This window comes from Cygnus olor, chromosome 15 (genome assembly GCF_009769625.2).
Source record: "Cygnus olor isolate bCygOlo1 chromosome 15, bCygOlo1.pri.v2, whole genome shotgun sequence".
Taxonomy (NCBI): Eukaryota; Metazoa; Chordata; class Aves; order Anseriformes; family Anatidae; genus Cygnus; species Cygnus olor.
The window spans coordinates 384,421-407,015 of record NC_049183.1 but is presented as its reverse complement, the minus strand read 5'-3'; the positions used below and the strand labels follow the sequence as shown (position 1 = coordinate 407,015).

The following is a 22,595-nucleotide window of genomic DNA, read 5'->3' as shown; positions in this document are numbered from 1 at the left end:
TACCCAGTTGAGCCCAGAGTTGGCAGAACTTCAAAACCCTGAGCTCTTAGCCATCCGGGCTTTGCCGTCTGTAGCAACTTTGCCTCACTCTAAACAGAGCTCAGCAAGAATTTGTTTAACATTGGTAGTAGAAGACTGGCTATCGATGATTACAAGCATTGATAACCTTGAATAGTTCTATAGAAATATAGTGTTGATCTACCAGCAATGGCAGCAGCTATCCGTAATGTGGTAAAGCATTTAAAACCAAGTAACTGCCAAATACACTTTGCACATCTGCCTAGGTAATATATTAAACCTTACTTTTATAGATGGTCTTTTAAAGCAAATAGGTCCAGGAAACTGTATCAGGAAAGTAATGCATAAAGAAGCTGAGGTTTTCTGTGTTCACGTAGTTTACAGGAACTTCGACCAAAACCAAGCTAGCTAAAGTAAGTACATACGCAGCTGAGTGGAGCACACTAGCACGTGAACATCTTATTCAGGTATTTCCGTTCACTGTCTGAAAGAAACAAGATGTCCAGAAGCATGACTCCTGTGCTAATGTTGCTAATGTCTACAGAAACAGATTAGAAGCCTTCGATTACATTAATTTATCCAGGAAAACAGCTTGAAAGACACAGTGAAAAAGTTGGTGACTTAGGAAGTCTTCACCTCACAGAATAAACACCTTCTTATTCTTTGCACATCTAGGGAAGTGTGCAGGTACCAGTCTGGATGTCACATTTCCATTTACAAGGCTTTTTTGTATTAACTCAGCAGTAAGAAGCAGGTCTCTTTGGAGCAATCTGTCTACATTTCTGCCCAGCATTGTAAAATGGAAGATACCAGTTGTGTCTAGGAGACTTTGCAACTGTCCTGAAGTTAGCTGGAAACCTGGTCTAACTGCTGTGTTGGGTCTGTGATAATCTTTTGCGTCACTTCCAGTTTGATTCTTTTCAGAACTGGCTGTCAGAGTCTGCCCTGCCACCAGCTACAGGTAAAGGCATTAGATTCCTTCACCTCTCCAAGTACTAAATTGATTTCTATTTCAAACAGTATTTGCTCTTGTTTGCTTTAAATAAACACGAAGAGCATTTGAATGGCTGAAGAAGTGTATAATACAGATTTCCTCAACAGTTTTTTTTTTTGTTTTTTTTTTTTTAGCTTTTCAACTCTCTGAACTATTGCCTGTTAGCCTGGAGATCACGCTCCTATTGTCTTGTGTTTTGACCTGCTACCTACATTTCATTGCTATCAGCCATCTGACGGCACTGGAGCTCTCAGCTACAGCTGTTTATCTGTATTTAGCAACTTAGGGTCCTGTTAAACAATCAGAAAACATGTGACTTGGTCATATACCAAAGAAAACACAGAAAAAAAAATCAGGCCTGTCTGCATCATGAAGGCTGGAATACCAACTCCACCAATGCTGTTAATTTAGATTTTTCCTCTATATTATTCAAGGCTATTAATACAATGTAAGCCCTATACGTAGGCATGCAGCTTATCTGGCTATACACTGACAAATAACCTGATACTACTTCAAATGGAGATATGAGATACAAATAATCAGACCTGTCACAGCCCCACGCAGACTTCCAATAAGAAATAATCTCCATGGGAAACTATACACTATGTAAATCCAAACTGTTTGCAGTTGTAACTGTTCACAGATGTAAACTGCAATACCTTTCATGTCTGAATACCTGCAACTTGTGTTGCTATTTCTGTTCAAAAACTGTGTAACTAATGCCAGCAGAATGCAGAATCATTTCCTAGCTGATAATTCTATATACTAGGTAGATATTCTATATAGAATATATCTCTCTATATAAGATAGATATAGACAGATATTCTATATTCTACCTTGAAGCTACATTCAATTCTATCTAAAGCTACATTCAGGGTCTTGCCATAGCTGTGATGCCCTAACAACAAGTAAATGGAAAGGGGCTATCATGTTTGGATAATCTGCACAGGTTGCAGGGATGGTACCATCACTGTCTTCCAGAGCTCTGTATTTAGCTTTTACATCTCTTTAGCTTTTTAAGCATTCCCATTGTCCTTCTGATTCCCTGCTCTCTCTTTTCTGTGCTAATATTCTCACCACAGAGTTCTCAACCCTTCACAAATCTAAAGGAATTAAAGATATTGCCTTGTATTCATAAGTATATGCTCTCTCCAGCAGCACCATTCACTGTATGTTGTGTTATTCAGTTTGCCATACCCTACGAGCCCCGGTACAGCATGTTGTCTTTGCTAGCGTTCAGCCTGTGCCAGAGGCCAGCTGCTGGCATGGGAGCAACTATGGTGTCTAACTCTGGAGAGATCCAGGCTGTCCAGACTACCCACCATTAGTATAGCTGCAATAACTAATAGCAGAGAAACTTGTATATAGGAACTAGTATAGATGAGACTCTTCAAGAGGCACTGAGATTTCTAAAATGGAGGGCATGTATTCACACAGGTTGCAAGAGCCAAATGGGAAATGAGCAGGAACAAGAGAAATGTCTTCATCGTACTTACAGGGTAACTGAGTTTTCAGTGTTATAAAATGATCTGATTTCTTACAACTATTAATATCAGTTTCAAGGAATGTGCACTTCCAGTTTTGTTATTTCGAAATGTAGTGGGAGAAAAAAGTCCAAATATTTCCCAGAGTAGTTGCTTTTCAGGGAATAACTGCTGACTGGAGGTCTCACCGTAAGGAATACTGTGTAGGTTTTCTTTCACAGAGAAAAAAAAAAAAAAGCCACGTTCTTTTGAAGCCTTGTGCATTCATCCTGGAGAAGGTGCAGGGCACATAGTACAGTAAGTAGTACTGCTAGAAAGATAGCTTGTCCTTTACAACTGATGACTGGTGGGTAATCCTGCAGCACGGTCCCTTCACCCACCAGGGCTGCACGCATGGATGGCTCGCAGCCAGGTTACCCTGGCATGGCTGCCAGGCGGCGAGCGCAGTGCCTGGAAAACGTTTGATGCTGACAGCTACTGTGAACTGCTTTGTGGGGAACAGCTTTTCCACTGTGTTAATTCTGCTGCAATAAAGGATTTTCTAAACTAGAGTCATTCAAAACAGAAACATCATAAAAATCAAATTTATACTGAACTTTGGCATATACAACTTAGCCCGTGTTTATTGCAAGAAAGAATTACAAAAACTGAATTCTCTAAAAGCTGAGTCAAGAAGACAGCTAGGTCACTAGAGAAAAGGCTGCTCTGCTCCTTGCTCACAGACTGCAGTCCTGGATGACAGACATGCAGCTCTGCCTTCCCTGAACTTTGGAGGGAGTTGGCACTGCTTGAATAAGCCTCCTAGCTGATGCAATGAGGATGTAAAATTTGACTTGGAAAACAGTCAAGCACAAATACACGCTTCTTGTGTACCACTTACCATGCAGGGCTAAACCATGAATTCATTTGTTCTGTAGTCCCCTTGCCCCAAGGATGTGCTGGTAACTGCAGTAGAGCACCTCTCTTGCCCTAGATTGGCACTGCGAGCTTTGCAGCTTTCTGGCCTCTTTTAAGGGATGTGGTCCTCCACCCAGCAAACAGTGCAGCACTTACCACAGCTAAATTCCCTTCAGCACCCCCTAAGGCTCCACTACCCTATCTAACCTGGGTACAGAATACTAACAATAATTGTGATGCAGGGAAAGTCATATATGCTGACATTTAGGATTTGACATAGCATAGTGCAGTTGCTGCAGATTCCATTCAAATTAAATCCTGCTGCAGATTTTCAGAGGGAGAGTACACTTAATCCTAAAAAGAAGATAAAAATGTCTTTACCTGAAACTTGGAACAATGGAAGTAAAGGAAAGAAGAGAGAATTACCGATAGATTAAGTTGCAGCAGTGTGAAGGAGAATGAAGGCCTTTGCACAACCAACAGCAGAACAGCTTACAGCTCAGCTTCTAGTATAGTGACTAATTGCTGGTACTCAGGAAATTAATCTGAAGATCTTAATTGCAACTAAAACAATTACTCATAATCAGAATACTGCATTTAATAGTCTTTACTACTAATAGATAAAATAGCTACATCATGTGTTAAATACTGTCTGTGTTAAAATTTCTGATTGTTCCAATGCAGTATTCCTGTCTTGGGTTTCATAGGTCATGAGCTGCCTTCCTGGATTCAGAGGAGTAAACAAGTACACCCGGGCAAAATTTAACAGGAAACTTGCAGGGAAAAAAAAATGGTGACGAGAGTCATCAAGGGACTAACTGGAACTGCCTGAATAGATTTATCAATATGGTTTAGATTTCCATAACATTTCCAGCTCCCCTTGTTTATAGCACTCAAAAACCATTTTGTCTATAAATCACCCCTAGTTTCTCTACTAACGTTAGGCAGTTCTAACCATTAAGCGCAGCAGCAAATGTTTTCATTAGATTTCTATTCTTTGTAGGGATCTGCTGCATAGTGTTTTCTGGAATGGATGACACCTCCATTTTGAACTGTTTATTGTGATTCAGTTTCAAGAGGGCTCCTAAAATTCAAAGCAAAATAATGCAAGTTGGCACAGATGCTGAGACAACAAGGGATTTCTTTTTCTCCTGGCTACAGTAGGGAAGGTTCGTACTGAACTTCACATGGAGAGACGCTCCACTGCAGGGTAATCTGTCACAATAAATGCAACATACTGGTGCATACTATGATTTGCATTAGTGCACTTATTCTGTTTCAGGAAGCACTGGCTGTAAAAAGCAGAACTATGGTAATAAAATCCAATAAGAGTATCAAGAAGTTACTAAGCAATATCACTCTAATCTGTGAATTTCTAGCTCTACCTCAACATAGCTCTAGTACAAAACGAAGCATACAGGCCAAATACTTTATTCTACTATGAATGCTGAAAATTTAAAACAAACAAAAACTTTAAATGTGCAAATTAGAAATCTAAACAGATTTTCTTTTGGGTTTCCCCAGCCAACACATTCAAAATTAAAATATGTCTCAAAGACCCGCAAGAAATACAGCCTGAGTAAGGCAAACAATAAACAAGGAGAGGTCTACAAACCTGGCAGACATTTAAAAAAACTTTTTGTATATTTGTTCGAACGCGCTTACAGTGGTAAACTTGAGAGAGAGGAGCTTCAGTTCAAGTCTGCGGGGCATTTGCCTTTCTGTACCTCCAGAATTGGCTAAGGACCAATTCTGGACTCTTATTAACAAGACTCATACATACACACCAGGACTCTTTTACAACTTGGTGTTTTAATACCTTCCAGGTGGTAAAAGAAAGGGATGCACAGTAAAATTAAGAGGGCCACAGTCTAGAGGCCTTGGACTGTGAGGGACAAATGGCTTTGTTGATAAACTGCTCAGCCTGAGACCCTGTGCCGCCCCCCTCTTCTGGACTCACTTATGAATATGTATTTGTTGTTTCTTTTCTTTTTCATGGAAAGGGAAACTTGTAGCCTTCTTTATAATGTGTAAATTAAAAAGAGGAAAAATGTAACTGCAGCTTAGGGTTGTTTTTTTAATACAGGTAATTTTCTTTGTGGTTTTTGTATAAAACATTCTGGTATTACTTACAATTTTTTTCCTAGAGCAGTCTCTGGTGGCCTGGAGAACTGCAAGAGGTGTAACATTAGAAAAAAATCAATAAATGAAAACGAAGCAGAGAGAATGAAAATGGAAGAGATTTACAGCCAGCCAAACCATTTTGGTTGAGTTAATACTGTAATTATTTGAACAGATGAATACTTTTTTCTTGCCTTCTGGAAAGGGTGGGGGTGGGAAGAACACAACAAGGAAGTTCTTCAAGAAGATTCACTAGGAAATCTTCATAGAGAAAAGGAGGAATTAAAAAAGTTCTGTAAGCCTTTGCAAATTTTAAACAGAAAGGAATTAATAGATTAAAGTTAGGCCCAAATGACTAAGAAGCCAAACCAGAAAAAAATGTATTTTGATTTGGGTATGGGGGGGGTCACATTTACTGATTTTACAGTCCTTATAATCCACCATGATGTTAATTTCATCTAGTAAACATGGGCAATGTCTTTTCACTTATATATTTCTATACTATTCTATAGTAGTTTATATAGTCAGCTTTTCTAGAAAGTAGCTGAAGCACTCAGTTTATCAGAAAATATGTCTTCATACTAAATGAAAAAAAAAAAACAACACACACGTAGTGGTCAGCTTATTTTGGTCCCTGCTCATCTGGAGTATCTGCAGGCTATGAAAGAGGCTGAGCTCTTACTGATCTAATCACACCCATTATTGCAGTCCTTCATTTTCACACCAAGAAACAAGTGAGGAGCTGATTGCAGACTGTTTGTCCTACAAAAAAAAAAAAAAAAGATTGCTTTGCCACAGTAGAAGTGTATTCTGTGCCACACTACTGATGACAGAAGGAACTAGGAGGGTGCTAGGTTCATCAGGAAGGGGAAAAGTCTGCTGCACACAGGAACATAAAATAAGTGGTCTTTTTCCATTGGTAAGGAAAAGAATGGAAAAACTTTTTGGCTCTCCCTCCAGTCGTGGAACAGGCAATAGCTTTGTTGCGTATGTCTTTGTGGTCAAGTTAAACTGAGGGAAATGCTGAACAACTCCCCCACTTACAAATCTGCTTTCCAAATGTATATTGAAAAATCAGATTTTCAGCATAACACAGTTACCTGTAGTGCCAAGCAAACACTGTTCCTGCAAAGTGAAGTTCACACTGCCAAATCTTTCAGCTAGGAAACTGTTAGCTCTCCTATCTAATACAGACAACCCTTGCAGCCTAATCACAAAGCAATATTTGATCCACTAAAACCTAAATGATGTCACGTTTAAAATAACTTTTCTGAATCAAAGTCATAACCTGGAAGGACAGGAAACTGCCTGTATACACAGAGTGAGTCTGAGATGGCAGCACTATCATCAGATACTTTCTCTCAGTAGGCTTCATATCTCTGGCATAAATGTTTATAAATAACCGCTGCAGAAAGGAAATACCCTCGTACTTTGTTTATCCTTAACATACAAAAACCAGCCTCCAAAACATGGGACTGAGCTGTTTCAAGACAGCAAAAGCCAAGAAATTTCTCATTTTGCATATTTTGAGGCAGTAGAATTGGAGATAGCCATGTTGCAGCAAAACAATGAGACTCTTCTGTGTCAACAAAATGTACAGCAGTTTTCACCTTTACAATTATCATCTGAGTAATTACATACAAGAGCTGCTCTTTCAGGTCAGAAGACAAGGCACGTAAGCAGAAACACTCCCTGTCCCAACTTAGGTTCTGTGCCAAAAAAGGGCTTCAGCCTTCTGAAGCCTGCAGCTAAGCTTATGCTCAAATGGGTTTTAAACAACCCTTTTTTCCTGGCCTAGATTCACAGCCTATCATCATGAAGTACCACTTACAACACTAAATAGAATAAGAGAATCCACCATTGTCATACTGCTGTCACACAGGAACTATCTTTTATGGGTTTTCTTTAAATAGATGAGGTGGGTATTCCTGAAGGTGGAATTAATGCTGAAACAAATTGATTCTACTACTCAGATATATGCTAATCTTAAATGTGCTTTTACACTTTGTGAGTCACAGCAAAATGACAGTAAGATACACCGTGGACATGGGAATATACACATATAATCACAAGTGGGTATTCAGAACAGCACAGGATAACAGTGATCTTCCTTTGTAATGACTACACTGATTACTTTAAAATAAAACGACAAGCTCATCCCTGTGTTCTCAGGAGTATCAATTGCCTTTGTTTTCCTATCACTAAAGAGCAAACACCCCCCTTTCTCTGAACGTAATGGGAACTTAAAATGGTGCTATTAGTGCAACCTGTCTGATACTCTCATTATCCTTTTCTTTCCTACAAAACTGCCAGTTTCCTTCATTATGGACGATTACTCAGTCTTTGGCCTCTGAGTTTATCCACTTCCTACCTAACATACTAAAGCTGTGATGACACCATCTCAGTAAATAGCTTTAGTTTCACAGACACAAAAAAATGTCCCAAGTGTAATGGTCAAGGTACAGCAAACAGAAACAGACAACTTTCTGATATTAAAGACATCAACCAATATGTTGTGCATCAAACAGCAGACTGGTTAAAAACAACCTCAAACTTTCAGCCAACAGTAGGAACTGTGGAGATCTCAGGTTCATCCGTGACTGAGCATAAAAGCCGTGAGATGCTTTCTTAAGCACGAGCATATGGGAAGCTGGTAGGCTTCCACAGAAGATCTGCAAGCTTCTGTGGTACATACAGCCTGCCCTTGTAGAGGAAACAAGTCTGGCTTTAGAGTGTGAGCTTTATAAAACTGTTGAAAATTCAGCTTTGACACGGACAGAATCTTCTTGTACTTTTATTCCTCTTCAGCTTCAAAGCTGGATTAATAATTTCCTTCCTTCAAATGAAATAAGGAAAGAGAAAACTTACCTGCCAAGCTGCTGGAGGGATTCAGCTCAGTCTCCTTTTCTCTGTGATGTCCGTGCTCTCCAGTGGGCCTGCAAGTAAAGGTGTGAGCTGTTACTTGTGCCTACTTAAACAGAGGGGGCAGCATTTTGTCCTCTAGCAATTCCTTAATAGACTTGCAAAACAGCTACTTCTAAGGATCAGCTAAAACACACATAAATAAATATTCTCTGTGGAATAATCTGTTTTTCTGATATATTTTCTTGGGTGCAAAGATGATTACTGAACAGATTTTGCAGCAAAGAGTGCCACAAAACAAAAGAAAATTGAACAAGTATAGATCCAGGAAAGCATGTCTGTTGTCTTTCCAAGTGGGAACGGAGGAAGCAAGAGTTTTATTTTACTAGGTACCATTTCAGAAGTAACACAACAAATGCCCTCAATTAAAGGAACAACTATTGACAGTAACCATTCAAAATCCATAGTTAATGGAAAGACACAGAAAGCTCCAAAGCGGGGTACACTTCAGTGGCCACATGAACTGTCTGAAAAGCTGCTGAAAGACAGGGAGAGCTTGAGGTGAATTTGCAACAATGGAAATCATCACTCTAACAAAACAAATCACAGGCAAAACTTAATCTGATCATGAACTTCTCTGACAGTGGTACAGTTAGTCCCCGAAGACAAACCAAAGAACCTCTATAATTAGTAATGCTTAAAATCAACATTGCTGGAAACTATGCTAGGGGTCGGAGTAGCTCCAGCAGAGACTGGGATGACTGTGATAATGACTACAGCTGACCCCAAAATACTCCTGCACATAATTCCCTGTGAAGTTAATTACACATGTAATGTCAAGTGCTGTGATATAAAAGCATCAGAGCAGGAGGGTACACTTTAAATGATGCTGTGAAATTCAGAAAATTGTTAAATCTGTCTGCATAAGATTTAAAAAGCCTTGAGCATTAACTGGAGACAGGTAAAGGTGGCAAAGCAAGAGAAGGTTTTAAGCAGTTGTGAAGGATTAGGAGCCCTGTACTTTCTCCACAGCAGACTGTGAACTTCCCATGCTCTCAGCCTGTGCTTGTCAAGCAGCCCGTTTGCAAAGATAAGAAACCAATGTGAACGAACCTGCTTTGTTCTCTGTGCAATTTGCCAAGTATGGGTTACAAAATCGCTATTAAAAGTTTCTCAAAGGCAAAAAAGTTTCTAAATTATGCTAAAAGAGATTGCTGGACTTCTCTTAAGGCTGCACTATGAGCAGATGACTTTTACCAGTCAGCTCTCGTAATTGCATTCATGCTTTTTGTACAAAAGTGCATGACCTTCTCACTGAAGTGCATCAGGACACTAATCCATTACAGCCAGCCTGCATTCTTGGTTATGTAAAACAGGCATATGCAGACATTCAAACATTTAAATGTGATTTAAACATCGTTTTAAATTACTGGCCCCACTGGCTACCTCTGCATCAGCTCACCGACACAAAGATGAGTTCCTGTCATGTCCAGCATTGCTGTGCCAGGGCCGCAGCTCCTAACGGTGCAAGGAGCCTGGTGTTGGTGCTCAGTCTTTGGCTTTTTAAAAAGATTTCGAACCTTTAAAGATGTGTTTAGGGGCCCTTTATCATCTCTTGATTGGCAGCTGATGCACAAACACAACAGAACCTGATGCTGTTACAACCATTAAAAGGAAACCTTATTTAAAGTTTATGTGAATTGCTACAGGCCCACGGCGGACACAGCATTACTGCGAGGCACTCCTACACCCTATAAAGTCATGCATGATAGGGGCCAGCACCCCTGTATTGTACAATAGGTGTTCAGGGGAGCACGGTAACTTCTGCACCCAAATTCCTGTCAAGGCCTTCGCTCTCACAGCTCTTTTTGCCACATAGCTCTCTCGAGCAATCCGGGACAGGCTCTGCCAGCACTCACCCCAGGCCTGAGCCCAGTAACAGCCAGGGAGAGGCTGCAGGGAGCCAGAACCGGCCAAATCCGCAGCGCATCCCCGCAGCTGCCTCAGGGCAGGGAGCACCTCCTCCCTCAGCGCCCCTCGCCTCAGCCGCCTTCTTCTTCTTCTTCCTCCTCCTCCTCGGGCACCACTGGCCCTGCCCGGACGGCTCTGTAAGGGGCGGCGGGGCCGCCGCTGCTGCCGGGGAGGAGAGACGAGAGGAGGAGAAGGGAGGAGAGGAGAGGAAAGGAGCAGAGGGAAGGGCCGAGCCCCGGCCCTGCCCGCCGAGGCGCCCATTGGCCGCGGCGCGGCGCCGCTCGGCCCCGCTATAAGGCGGCGCGGGCGGGGAAGCGGCCGTCGCGCCCGGGGTGGCGTCGGTGGGAGCGCCGTAGGCTGCGGCGGGGCCGGATCGGAGCGACGGTGAGGGGCCGGGGTGGTGGCTGGGCTGGGGGTTCGGTCCCGACATCAAAGGGGGCGGGCGAGGCCGGGCGGCGCCGCCGCTGAGGGAAGGGCTCCGGGTGGGTGTGTGGGCGGGGGGCGCCGCGGTCCCCTAGGGCCGCTCTTTGTGTGTGAGAGGAGACCGTGGGGGCGGGGCGGCCGCGCCGAGCCGAGCCGAGCCCCCGGCTCCGGGACGCTTTGGCTGCGCGCTGCCGTGGGCCGGAGCCGCGGGGCCGGGCCCCGGAGCTGCCGGCAGGGCCGGCTGTGCCCTCCGCGGCCCCCTACGCTGCCTGCCGTGGGGAGGATGCGGCCCATGGGTGCGCGTCAGGGGTGGGAGCGCCCCGTGCCGTCCTCACCTCGGGTAGGGGAGCGGGGGGTGTCCCCTCCGTCTGGCCGGGCTGCCAGGAGCGGGGACATCCCTCTGGGAAGGGAGCCCAAGGGATCTGGGACGTGCAGGGAGCTGTGCAGCCCCTCCCTCCAGGGGGATGAAGGCGGCCAGGCCAGGCGCAGGGCAGCCTCACCTTCGCTTTTCCCGCGAGCTGAGATGGAAACCCGGAGTGCAGGACTGAGAGCCCGAGCTATTGAGCTACTTGGTGCTGGTACGTGACAGGGTTTGGTGTTACTTGCAGTCTGTGAGCAGAGTATAATCGAGCAAAACTGCTTGATTATCAGTAATAAACAGGAACAGCTAGCTGCTGTTGGACGAAGCCATTAAAATACATATATCCTGAGCACTCATTCAATTGTGTAAGTTAAAAAAGGGTTTCATCAGCAAACTTAATGTTGCCGCTTCAGCAAATTTTGTAATATATTGGGAATTATGCTATGAGACAGGGTATACATAGCACTTTATTTCTGATAACCACCTGTCAGAAGCAACCCTGTTATCTTGTCTGAACAGGCTCATCATCAGAGCTGTGTGTGGCTGTGACCGACAAACAAGTCTGGAGTGTGACAGAAGCTTTGCCAGGCAAGTGCCTTGGAAGCAGGCGTGATCTTAACAGTAGAAACCTGCTGCTAGTTCTCCATAAACTAGATCTCTTGCCTGACAGGCTGTTACAGCATAAACCCATTCCCCTTACCGTGCTGCTGAGAGCGTCTGCATGCTTTTGAAATTGTGTGGCTGCATCTGGGAAACTCGCTGGCCTGCTCTGCCCTCTCTTCACCTTGCTGTCTCATGTAAAATACTAACTGCAGTGTAGTTTAACTTGGTGTAAAAGCTCTGAAAGTGATTCTTGATTAAGTGTAAGGTAGTGTTACACCTCATGTGGAGACTTAACTGCTGTTCCAGGCAGTGATGCTAGGTCTAGTGTTTCTAACTGTTGCTTGACTGCTAAGTTGTTGGAAAACTGTCCTGGACAGTAAAGCCTATCCATAATGAATTAGCTACAGAAAAGCCTTTTTTAAGGCTTCCCTGCTCTTTTATTCCTCATCACAAGTGGAACAAGGGTTGTGGCAGGAGACTTGCACTGAAGGTTTCCACTGAACAGCTCCTTGCTTTTAAAACAGCCTCCAGCCAAGCCTCGCTTTGTGCAGTGCAATTTGGCTTTATCAGAAAGAGAGGGTATTAAACTAGAGTTGATTGAGAATAACAGTGGTCCCACAGTTTCTCTGGCAGTAGTAAAGGCTGACTGCTTCCGTACTGTGAAGGCCTCCAGCTTTCTGAGGCTGCGTAATGTGAGTACTGGGTGCACTTGTGTGCCAACGCCAGAATTACGTTTCAAATCTCCCCTGAGGCTTTTTCCCTCCTTGTTCCACTGGCAACGAGGATGCTCTTGTGATGAGCATGCAGCATTCCTTAAAAGTAATCTTACTTGTACATACAAGAGGAAGCATTTTTCAGTTAGTAGCATCTAGTGCAAGCTGCTGTTACTTTCCTGCAAAGATTTTAACATGGAGGCTTTTTAACTAAGCAGTAGTTATTACGTATCTATTTCTAAGCTAAAGTCACGGGTAGTTTTAGTCTCATATCTTTTCTCCTACCTCATTTAACTTGCATTATTCTTTGTGGTATTTTGCCTAAAGTATCTCTTTAAAAACACTTAACAATTGCACTTTAAACTTGTTGCTTGAGGATTTTGAGTGTTCTGTTTGGGTGAACTCCACTAGATTGCCTTTTGAAGCCTCTTCCTATAGCTTTGGCTGTTACCATAGCAGTATTTCTCTTCATGTGCATGCCGGCCGGTATTAACCACAGCTAACTTAGCAGCAGCAGAATGCTTGCAATCATGAAAAACTTTGTTTAGAAACTACTGCCAGCCTCATAGAATCTATCCTCCAGCAGCCTTCTGCAATTTAAATTGGTTTTCTGTTTGTCCTTTACTTCCAGCTTTTAGATTGGATAATAAAACTTCACAAATGGAGTTGTGAGTGGAAGCTGGCATTAGCTGCAAAAAAAAAAAAGCTGTTACTTATAGAAAAATGGCTTATACCTGATGTTTTCACTGCTTGACTGCTGTAGGAACTGAGATAGGCTATTTGCAGTTCCCACCAGGGAATCTAACCAATCTTGCTAATGAGTAAATGTGCTTAGATGTGTCTTTTGATGGCAAGTAGGACGGGAAGGGATGGATGTAGCTCTAGAAGTGCCACCAAATACATACAGATCTTGCTAGCAATTCCTTTGAAGATCAGGAATTTACAGCTTTTAATATCTTACAGTAAAAGTGGTGGATGAAGTCAGTGCTGCTCCTGGTATACTTATAGGCCTCTTTAGCTCAGGTATGCTTTGAGAAGAAGTGAGTCTTAAAGCTCATTGTGATCCTAAAGCAGATTAGTTTAATGGGATCAACAGAATGCAGTATTTCTCCAGGTGAGAAGTGGACTCTGAAGACAGCTTAATCTCGATTTCAGTCAATTGCTGGTGGCGAGTTGTGAGTTCTGCATCTTGAAAACAACCCAACTGGTCTCCCTGGTGGTTCTTACCAGTGTGGTTGCAGTGTGCACATGTACCACGCTGAGGGCAGAATTAAGGCTGCAGGAGAGCTCTAGCTCTAGGCACTGACCTAAAGCGAGAACAATTTCAGCATGAATTAACAACATTAGCTAGTGCCAGAGTGCTGCCTTTGTTTGAAACAGAATTATCAGAAGCTGATAAAATAATGATGCTGCCATCCCAGTTACTACCGTGCACCATTAACGAGCTGTCTGTGCTGTTGTAAAGCTGTACAGTTGCTTAAAATCTGACACACAAGGTGCTGGCTCCAGGCTCCCTGAGTGGAAAGGAGAGGATATGCCTGCAGAAAGAATGACTACTATGCTTTCTCACTGAGAAGTGGGAGTTGAAGTGCTTTGAGAAAATTACCTTGAATTTTATCTGGTTGTCCTTTTGCTAGAGGGTAAATGTCCATGCAGTCATCTTTCTGAAGACATCTAGGCTTGTTTTCTCCTGTAGCTCTTAGTATTAACTATAGTATGGTGCAAAGACATCAGGAGCTTTCTGAATAGAAGCTAGAAAGGGCTTCTTGATGCAACCTGATAATCCTGACAGCTTGAACGTGAGATCAGACTTAGTTCTGTGCCTAGAAAATGAAACTTGCTGGGTAGTACATCTGGAGGAAGTTGTGCCCTTCTTTGTTCCAGAGTTTAAGAATTCAGGCAATCTGCGTCTCTTTGATCAAATATAAAAGCAGTCAACTTAAAAAATAATAATAATAAAAAAGACCTGTCCATCTGGGCAAGATCTTTGAGGGGCCTGTAAGTTTTCATGTACACTCAAGATTGGACTGTAGATTGTTTAATAAGGGTAAATCAGCGTAATGCATCCTGCAGGTCCTAGTTCTCCGTCTCCAACACCTTCTATGTTGCCACATCAGAACAAAATCACTTGACACACAGGAGAGCCTAAGCCAGTTAGAACTAACTTTCTAGTGTGAACAGAGCGAGCGTTCACTTACAACATCCTGCCTCAGAGACGAGTCCTGCAAGTTTGTTCTGTTTGTCTGCTCCTGTTAACATCTGGGTTGTCTGGTTAGGTGGTGATACTAAATACAAACGATCAACCCCAGGTTGCTAGGTGCAACGAAGAATGTTTGTTAGGCTCCTCCTTCTAGTCTAAGGGTCCGAGTTAGGGGCAGGGCTTCTCTACAAGAAATGATAATCTCCCAGTTTTAAAACCTGTCCTTCTGTTTAAGGTTCCGTGTGAATTTATTCTAGGAGCTGTCATGACTAAGCTGAGTTGACTTGTTAGAGCAGGGGATAACAAAACAAAGCTGTCATACCCGCAGCAATCAGCATGTTCTTCCTGGCCAGCTCTGCACCTTGAAGCTCCCTACTTGTGCTCCTGGCTGTCAGCTGCTGTAGTGCCTCACTTGCTGGAAGCAGCAGCTGTGCAGGAGTTGCCAGCACCCGCGTGTGGGCCTGCAAGGTCCTTCCCAGTGCCTGCTGAGGAACAGGACAGCTGGAGAGGACTGATCTGAAACAGCAAGGCTTGTCCAGAAGGTGGAAGTAGGGGTTAAACTGCCTCACAACCTCAAGCAGTAGCAGTGCTATGAAGCAATAACTGTGGTGTTAAACAGACATGTCCAAGAATATAAAGATTTTTTTTTTTAAACCCAAGAACACCAATAAATGCTTACCTCTCAGAACTCCTCTGAGCTGCTACTGTGTGTACTTGGTTCAGAAGAACCTTTCTGGGCCAGCTGTGCTCCTGGGGATCCCAAAAGAGATGGGAATAGCAAGAGCCCACTGTATAACCTGGTAAGGGGGAGAGAGCCTCGTCACAAGACAGAGGTCTTCCCTGTTACAGAAGAGCTCAGGTTCCTACTTGAGGGAGACTCAAGCGCAGTTTCACAAACTACTACACCCAGGGTCTTCATCATCCATGGTGAACTGGGACCACTGCAGTTTGCAGCTGTGTCACAGAGGGGGATGGAGAAATGTCTTACAGTCTGCATAGGTGTGGGTTCTCTGTTATCTGGTCCTAACATCTAGCTCTTGGACTTCTCAGTGTTAAAAGCTATTTTCTAGGTACCAGTAACTATTTACTTCTGATGTAAAGGTATGTGCCACACCAAACAGCGCTCAGTAGGCTGTCGCTGCTGCTAGCAGCCCTGTGAGCAGTGGGACAGGGCTTCATGTGCCAGTGTGAGAAGCAGACTAAATCATTTGTGCTGATACTGTGCTGGTGTGGCTAGATCAAACGGTGCTGCAGTTCAGACATGCCCTGAGGAAAACGAACTCATGAAAGCCACCCTGACTCACCCCCGGCTGTTCTCCTGGTGTTGATTAAGCAGAGTTTATAGCATTGCAAAACCAAGATGATCCAGACAAAAATTATACACCTTGTCTGGCTGCAGTGGGCATAGTTCTGCTGTCGCTGGTATGCGGTATGGTTGGATGTGGGTGGTGGTTGTTTTTTAATTGGGGAAAATTGGGTCTGCTGGACTTGCTGCTTTCTGTCAGGTACGCTACAGGCTACTGGCTGCAGTAGTTTACAGGGCTGGAAACACAACCAGTGTGTGCAAGTTAGTTCTGAGTCACTGGGCCCTAATAACGCTCATACTGGATTTCTCTTCTGTGGATGAAATGGCTGTGTGGTGGCGTGCGTAGGTCTGCCATTCCATGAGAGGTTAAGGGATAAACCATCTCTGGCTTAAGTGCTGTTGGTGAAGGCGTGATGTAATTGCCTCGACTCCGTTGTGGTGAGAATCCAAGGCACTGCCCACAGCCTGTGGGTTCTGACCTAAGGCTGGCTGAGACTGACCTGTGAGGGGGCTTGCACGAAGGAGCTGATGTTGCAGCTGGGTGCAGCAGGGATGGTGAGGAAGAGTCTGTTCAGCATTTGCATGGGTATGTGGCCCTCAGCAGACTGGCACTTATTGCAGCCAGAAGAAACTAGTTAATCCAACACCAGTCAGTGCCTACGCATCAGATGAATGCAGGCACTGCTGTTCTGCACTTGCAGCTGACCCTAGAGCCCTTTGGGACAATATCTGCTGTACCTGAAATTGTGGCATTGAGCCCTGATTCCTACAGCAGTTCCCACATCATAACTGGCTCTGACCTCTACAAAGTCTCCGGTGAGTTCCTGTACTGTTGAAGAGAAGGTAGCAGGAAAGAAAAGGTAATGAACCCAGTTGAAGTAGAGGAACCCAAAACTGCCAACTTTGTTAACAGTAACCTTAAATTTAAAAGGAAAGGCCCACATGACTCCTTAAAATACCATGAATTCAGAAGTGGAAGTAGACAAAAATGTATGGGGAATGTCTGCTGCTTGCCAGAACTGTGGCAAACTACAAAAGTCTTGCAGCTCTTCCTCTCCCATTTTCCTGCCTCTGTTCCAATTTCAGCTTCATTTCTAACACGCCACCTTGCTCTTGCTATTTGAAAGCCACTAAGGAGGAGCAGAAGCTTGTAATAATAATCTTCCCCTTAGATTTACTGAAGTCTTCAATAAATCTAGCTTTACCTGCTTCTTATGAAAAATGCATTTAAAGCTGTATCTGTTTTTACCAGCTCAGTGAACAACCAATTAATTACCATGTACTCAACCCTTCTAAACAGACCAGTGTTATGGATGGGTTTGTAGTAATCCATTACCATTAGAATTAATTTTGCAATTAAGTTACCAGTCCTGGAACTGTTAGTGCATTAGGAAGATGTTGTACATTAAAAATTAACTGACAGAAGTCTGGCACTTTAAAATGTACCCTTTCTGTAAGGTTCTTTACAAAAACTAAAGGTAGCCGAATTACTATCTTGTCATGGATTTGAGAGTCAACACTGATTTAGTATTTGTACTAAATAGTCTTAAATCTCTTCATGCTAAACTGCATAGCTTCCATTACTGGCAAAAATATATATAATTTGCTATGTAAATCTAGGTATGTCCTTGATACGAGCTGTGAGTTTGCTGAACTCTGCCTAGTGATTTCAATGTTTGCAAAAACTTGGTTAACTTGAGTTATGATTAAAACTTGATATGGACTGTTCTGTCTCAGAACCACCTGATCCTAAGATACCTCAGTATCTTTTCTCATCTCCTCTTAGAAAAAAAATTCTTACTCATGGGCATCCTGAAAGCAGGTCAAGTTGAACCCAAGTTTAGCTCTTGTTTGCTTTAGTTCAGTGTAGACAGTCGCATATTCAAAGGCAAGTTGTAAAGAAATGTCTTAAAATAAGCGTATGTGCAGGAGAAGCTTGAGGCACTGAATGCAGGAGGGTTATGTGCCATCACAGAGAGGATACCAACCATAAATGTAATATTGCTGAATATGGTGAAGCTGAACAAGTGCATTATCTATTTTTTTTCCACGGCAGGAATTTGAAGATACAGTGAGGACAGCAGAATCTTCCTCAAGAAGTCTGACAATCCAAAATACTGACCATGTCTATTATGGATCACAGCCCCACCACGGGAGTGGTGACTGTCATTGTTATTTTGATCGCTATCGCAGCTCTCGGTGCCTTGATACTGGGCTGTTGGTGTTACTTGCGTCTGCAGAGGATCAGCCAGTCTGAAGATGAGGAAAGCATTGTGGGTGAAGGAGAAACCAAAGAGCCCTTTCTTCTTGTGCAGTATTCTGCTAAAGGACCTTGTGTAGAGAGGAAAGCGAAGCTAACTCCAAATGGCACAGAAGTACATAGCTAACTTGGAGCAATGCCTGTACATGAACTGTGCTTATGTGTGTAACCAGCAGAAGAATCTCTATACTGTGAAGAACTTGGTCATGTGCACACTACTCATCAGAAAACACCCTGATGAGGCTTAAATAAGCTTTCATTGCAACTGCATGCACTGTGAAGTTGCTCTTTGCGTCAATTGTGTATCCTACTTCTTCTGTGACAGGAGCTGACTCACCTGGCATAAAGTCCATTGCCGGCAATGGACACCCTGAATATCTTTGAGTGAAGAGACTGATAGCATCTTTTTGTTACTTGAATGTTTAGCTGAGCCTATTTTGATGGAGCTACTACTGTAATGTGAACTACTTTACAACTGTGAACTGTAAATAGGCTGCCAGAAGCTTTTTGCTTTGGGCTCCACAGCACATGAGAATAGTGTGGTGCAATTGTATGTAACACAAGAGGACTCCTGACCTACAACCGTAGGTGGAATCCAGACCTTCAAAACCAGATCTGCAGTTAAAACTTGCTTCTGCTATTAAATTCTGAGTGCATGGCCATAGAGCCAGAACTCCAGCAGTTCACCGGACTGGTACAGAATACGTTGAAAAGAAGGTAGAATACCTTTTTTGAAAAGCAGGTATAACCTGACATTAACATGTTGAGGGAAGAAACACAGGAGCTACAAGAAAGGAAATGGTTTCCTTCAGTTGCAGCTAGGTATAGGCTAAGCTTTTGGCTGCTAGAACTGAGCTCTCCAACCATGTAGCTACTGCAAGGAAACTGCCATTTTGATGGAACTGGGAACTGATGATGGATACTGAACCCTCAGGGATGGTCCAGAAGGTTTCCAGGAGTTTGAAGTGGCAGTAGAGCAGGGTTTTTTCTTCTGTCTGCATGCTGAAACTGCAGAAGCGGTTACTTATTAAAACTTATAAATGTAACTCACCTGACTTTTTTTCCTAGAAGCCCTGTTTGTGTACTTAGCAATTCAGATGTATGTAAACAAAATGTTAGGAGTCTGTTGTAAAAAGGCTTTTTAGTCTAAAGACAAGTGATCAACTATAGAATTCAATTCACGTATCTTGTAGGTAACTCTTGTGGCTTAGCTCTACTACTACAAGATAAAAGTTTCAATCCTACACAAACTAATGTTGATACAGGGAAGCAGGAGTCTTCATACGACCAGCTGGGAAGCACTTTCATGTAAGGATGGGATGTCTCTTTCACTTCCTGCTCTGTGGAGGAAAGTGTGCTATGGAAACTGTAAAAAGATGTGTTAAATACTTGGAGAGAAGGGACAGCACTAAGCCACCAAGGCCAGCTTGCCTACTCACCCTGTTGGGTAGGCACACATGCTTTGAAGCCTGGTTCACTTAACTCTAGCCCCTAAACTCGTACTTTATACGTAGCTTCCTTGTGCCTAATCTGGGTTTTAAACACTTAATTGCCTAGGACAAAAAAAGTTTACTGTGAAGACCTGTTTCCTGAAATATGCTACAAATAATGAAATCCAAATTCCAGCTCCCTTCAGAAGTCACTTTTGGTTCTTGTCCCTGTATGTATGGCATAACTCAGTTAACACGTGCCTTGCGAGCTTACTTGAGAATTGTGTAACTGGATATAAGACAACAATGGCCTACTCAGTAAGGTCATACCCCTTTCTTCTAGAAGAAGATGTTGTCTTGCATTTTTAGTGCTGCATTTGGCCTCTAATTTCTTAATCGAAGGCTCAAATTTGAAGCAAAAACTAATACTGACAGTAGTGAAAAGCTCCTGGAATTACCACTAGAGTATACTATAGGCTATACTAGAGGGCAGTTCTTGCCCTGGCACATGCTTAATATACTAGTGTCAGGAGACTTACATGTATAGCCAGACCCATATACTTAAGACTGATGTATTCTAGAAATCCTAAAAAGCAAGGAGAAAAAGGGTTAAATCAATAAGATTTTTCTGTAGTTTTGTTTCACTAGATAACAGTTCACACAGTTCTCCTCTTGCAGGTTTCAAGACAGATGATTGGTGTACAAAAGTGATATAAAGTGCTGAAGTTCTTGAATAGAGTAGCTACAGCAAGATGACTTTGTCCATTCAAGTTTACTGATTATACAGATAAAGTATCTCCATTTTAATTCTGCAAACAATGCAGTGTAAAGGGCAATTTTCAGGAATTAAAGGAAAAGTATAAATCAGTGGTCTAATTTTTTTCCTTCTAGCAGCTGTTAGAGAGAGCTGGTGAAAAATAACTGGTCCTTAGTCAGATGCTTTACACTGCTGCCCCTGAACATCAGCATCTTTATCAGATAGGTGTTTGCGAGTTAGTGCAATAGTAAAGTGCAGAAAGTTTTCCATACTCTTCTTCTCTTTAGATGTGGGTAGCTAGTAAGTTGTTCAAGTATACAAAAATATTTCATTTGATTTTTCTTTTTCTAGATCATGTGGGGGAAGAAGTCTTTATTTACAATGAATTTCAATAAAATTTGCATAAATACCTACCCAATACTGTATCATCTTTCTTTGTGAAAGAAATCATTCTGTCCTGTTTTTACTACTGTGCTCTGTTTCTACAGTATTGATATTATCAACCCTTTTTTCCTCTGATGTGGCAGTAGCTGTTGAAACCAATACATTGTCATCAGAAAGCTCTTGCTCTGGCTGAAGGGCTTCGTTACTTTCATCTTTGCTCTGTAGCTTTCCTTCCCTTGATGCTACCACGATTCTTAGTAAAGTATTCTCCTTAAGGAGGTTTTCTGATGCATCAGCCAATTCTTGAAGCTTTTCAGCCATTTCTAGTAATTCTTGATTTTTCTGATCAAACGTGGCTTGTAACTGCTCACTGTGGAGCTGCAGAGTCTTGTGCTGCTTTTCCAGTATGTGTTTTTGCTGCTGTAGTCGGTGTTCTTCTCTTCTTGCTTCAGAAAGCTGTGCCTCAAGGTGGTCCTGGGCTTGATGCAGAGCACTGATTTCTGATCTTAACTTCTGAATTTCTTTCTCTAAGTGCGAGATGTGTCCTTGCTGTAAAACTGTTTCTTTATGTAAGCATTCTTTGGTACAGGGTGCTGATGAAGAAAGACTTGAGTAATGTAAAATAAATTTAAGAAGATTAGGAAGGTTAACTGAGAAGTCTTCTGGAAACTTCACACTTTGTTCCTTCCTAAAAAGGACACATTAACATTAAAACAGGTATGTAAACAATGATAGCTTTATTTAAATATCTGCTGTCCAATTCAAACTTAGTATCTTGGCTAATATAGCAATTAAGAGAAACTTAAACTTGTATAATGAAGGTATAGCACTAATATGTACCCTTTTATGTGCTGTAAGCATCTCTGCATTGGATTGATATTTGTCTGAGAGCAAGAATTTTAAGAAACAGATTTTTGCTCTTAATCCATATTTAAGATATTTATATCTTATCACCTTGAACTGCATATGGCATCATCACTCTGGGACATGGATGATCACAGTGACCTGATATTAATGAATGTTGAAGTTAAACAAAATATCTAAGTCTTCCAAATCCTATACGCATTTTTGGAAGTTAAATCCATCAGTATAAAACTATCTGAAATAACCATTGTGAGCCTCCGTGTTCTCCTGTAAGAAATAGCTCAATATGCTCTACCATTAGAAGGGTACTGCAAGGAGCAGAGAAGTACAGTTTGCTTTTAAACAGTACATGGTCACTTTACTCAGAAAACAGGTGCTCTTGCTGTCAACAAACCGTTCTACCTGTTCCTTACACTATATATATCTGTATACCAATGAGTTAACCAAGGAAGCAAATCAGCCAGGTATCTGGTTTGATTTTTGTCTTTTTTGTGTGTGTAGTTCAGCACACTGATCCCAGCACATGAAGAGGCAGGTCCATCACTTTGTGTGACAGCATACACTGTTACTCTTAACCTGACAGGAGGCCAAGATGCTCGTCAAATACCAAGTACCACCAAATTACTTCCTCAGAGCTACAAGCCACTAAAACAACAGACACAACCTCTGGCTGTCAAATATTAAAGCATTGGCTTTTTTGATCATGTGCATCTTCTGAGTGAATTATACAAGTCATGAAAAAAAGATGTAGGGTACCCCCCCCCCCCCCAAAAAATTTTCAAAGCAAGAGAGTCAGATGCAAGTATAACACCTAATGCTTCAGTAAGTTTATCACTGCTGTTCCTGTACAACATGTACCAGGGACAACTCTTTTGTCCCTGTATGTGACATTTTTCTGAATTACTTGGAAAGTGGTGTGCACCTGGAATGGGAGTTTTTCTGAGTTA

The 22,595-nt window shown here is 42.5% G+C and overlaps 3 protein-coding genes across 8 annotated transcripts in view; 1 reads left to right on the top strand and 2 right to left on the bottom strand.

Moving 5' to 3' along the window:
• LITAF (lipopolysaccharide induced TNF factor) overlaps positions 1-10,509 on the bottom strand; it is an 88,813-nt gene extending 78,304 nt beyond the window's left edge. The window contains exons 1-2 of the mRNA XM_040574047.1: positions 10,296-10,509; positions 8,383-8,450 (exon numbers count right to left, since the gene is read on the bottom strand). Of these exons, the coding sequence (XP_040429981.1) occupies positions 8,383-8,450; positions 10,296-10,366 (139 nt within the window). The 5' untranslated portion in view covers positions 10,367-10,509. The remainder of the gene's footprint in view (positions 1-8,382; positions 8,451-10,295) is intronic.
• Positions 10,510-10,597: 88 nt separating this feature from the next.
• Positions 10,598-20,812, top strand: SNN (stannin). Of its 4 annotated transcripts, none has more exons than XM_040574059.1 (3): positions 10,598-10,731; positions 11,651-11,718; positions 18,006-20,812. In XM_040574059.1, the coding sequence occupies exon 3, from the start codon at positions 18,077-18,079 to the stop codon at positions 18,338-18,340; it is 264 nt and encodes an 87-aa protein (XP_040429993.1). In that variant the 5' UTR covers positions 10,598-10,731; positions 11,651-11,718; positions 18,006-18,076; the 3' UTR covers positions 18,341-20,812. The 4 variants fall into 4 exon arrangements, with proteins under 4 accessions (XP_040429993.1, XP_040429991.1, XP_040429992.1 ...); XM_040574057.1 differs by having other exon boundaries at positions 11,651-11,719; positions 18,010-20,812; XM_040574058.1 differs by lacking the exon at positions 11,651-11,718 and having other exon boundaries at positions 10,628-10,729; positions 18,005-20,812.
• TXNDC11 (thioredoxin domain containing 11) overlaps positions 20,400-22,595 on the bottom strand; it is a 35,812-nt gene continuing 33,616 nt past the window's right edge. For all 3 annotated transcript variants that reach the window (XM_040574045.1, XM_040574044.1, XM_040574046.1), the window contains one exon: positions 20,400-21,472. In XM_040574045.1, coding sequence (XP_040429979.1) covers positions 20,848-21,472 — 625 coding nt within the window. In that variant the 3' untranslated portion in view covers positions 20,400-20,847. The remainder of the gene's footprint in view (positions 21,473-22,595) is intronic.

What these genes read in the sequence shown, in the direction of transcription:
- SNN (XM_040574059.1), top strand. Translation starts at nt 18,077, where the DNA reads ATGTCTATTATGGATCACAGCCCCACCACGGGAGTGGTGACTGTCATT.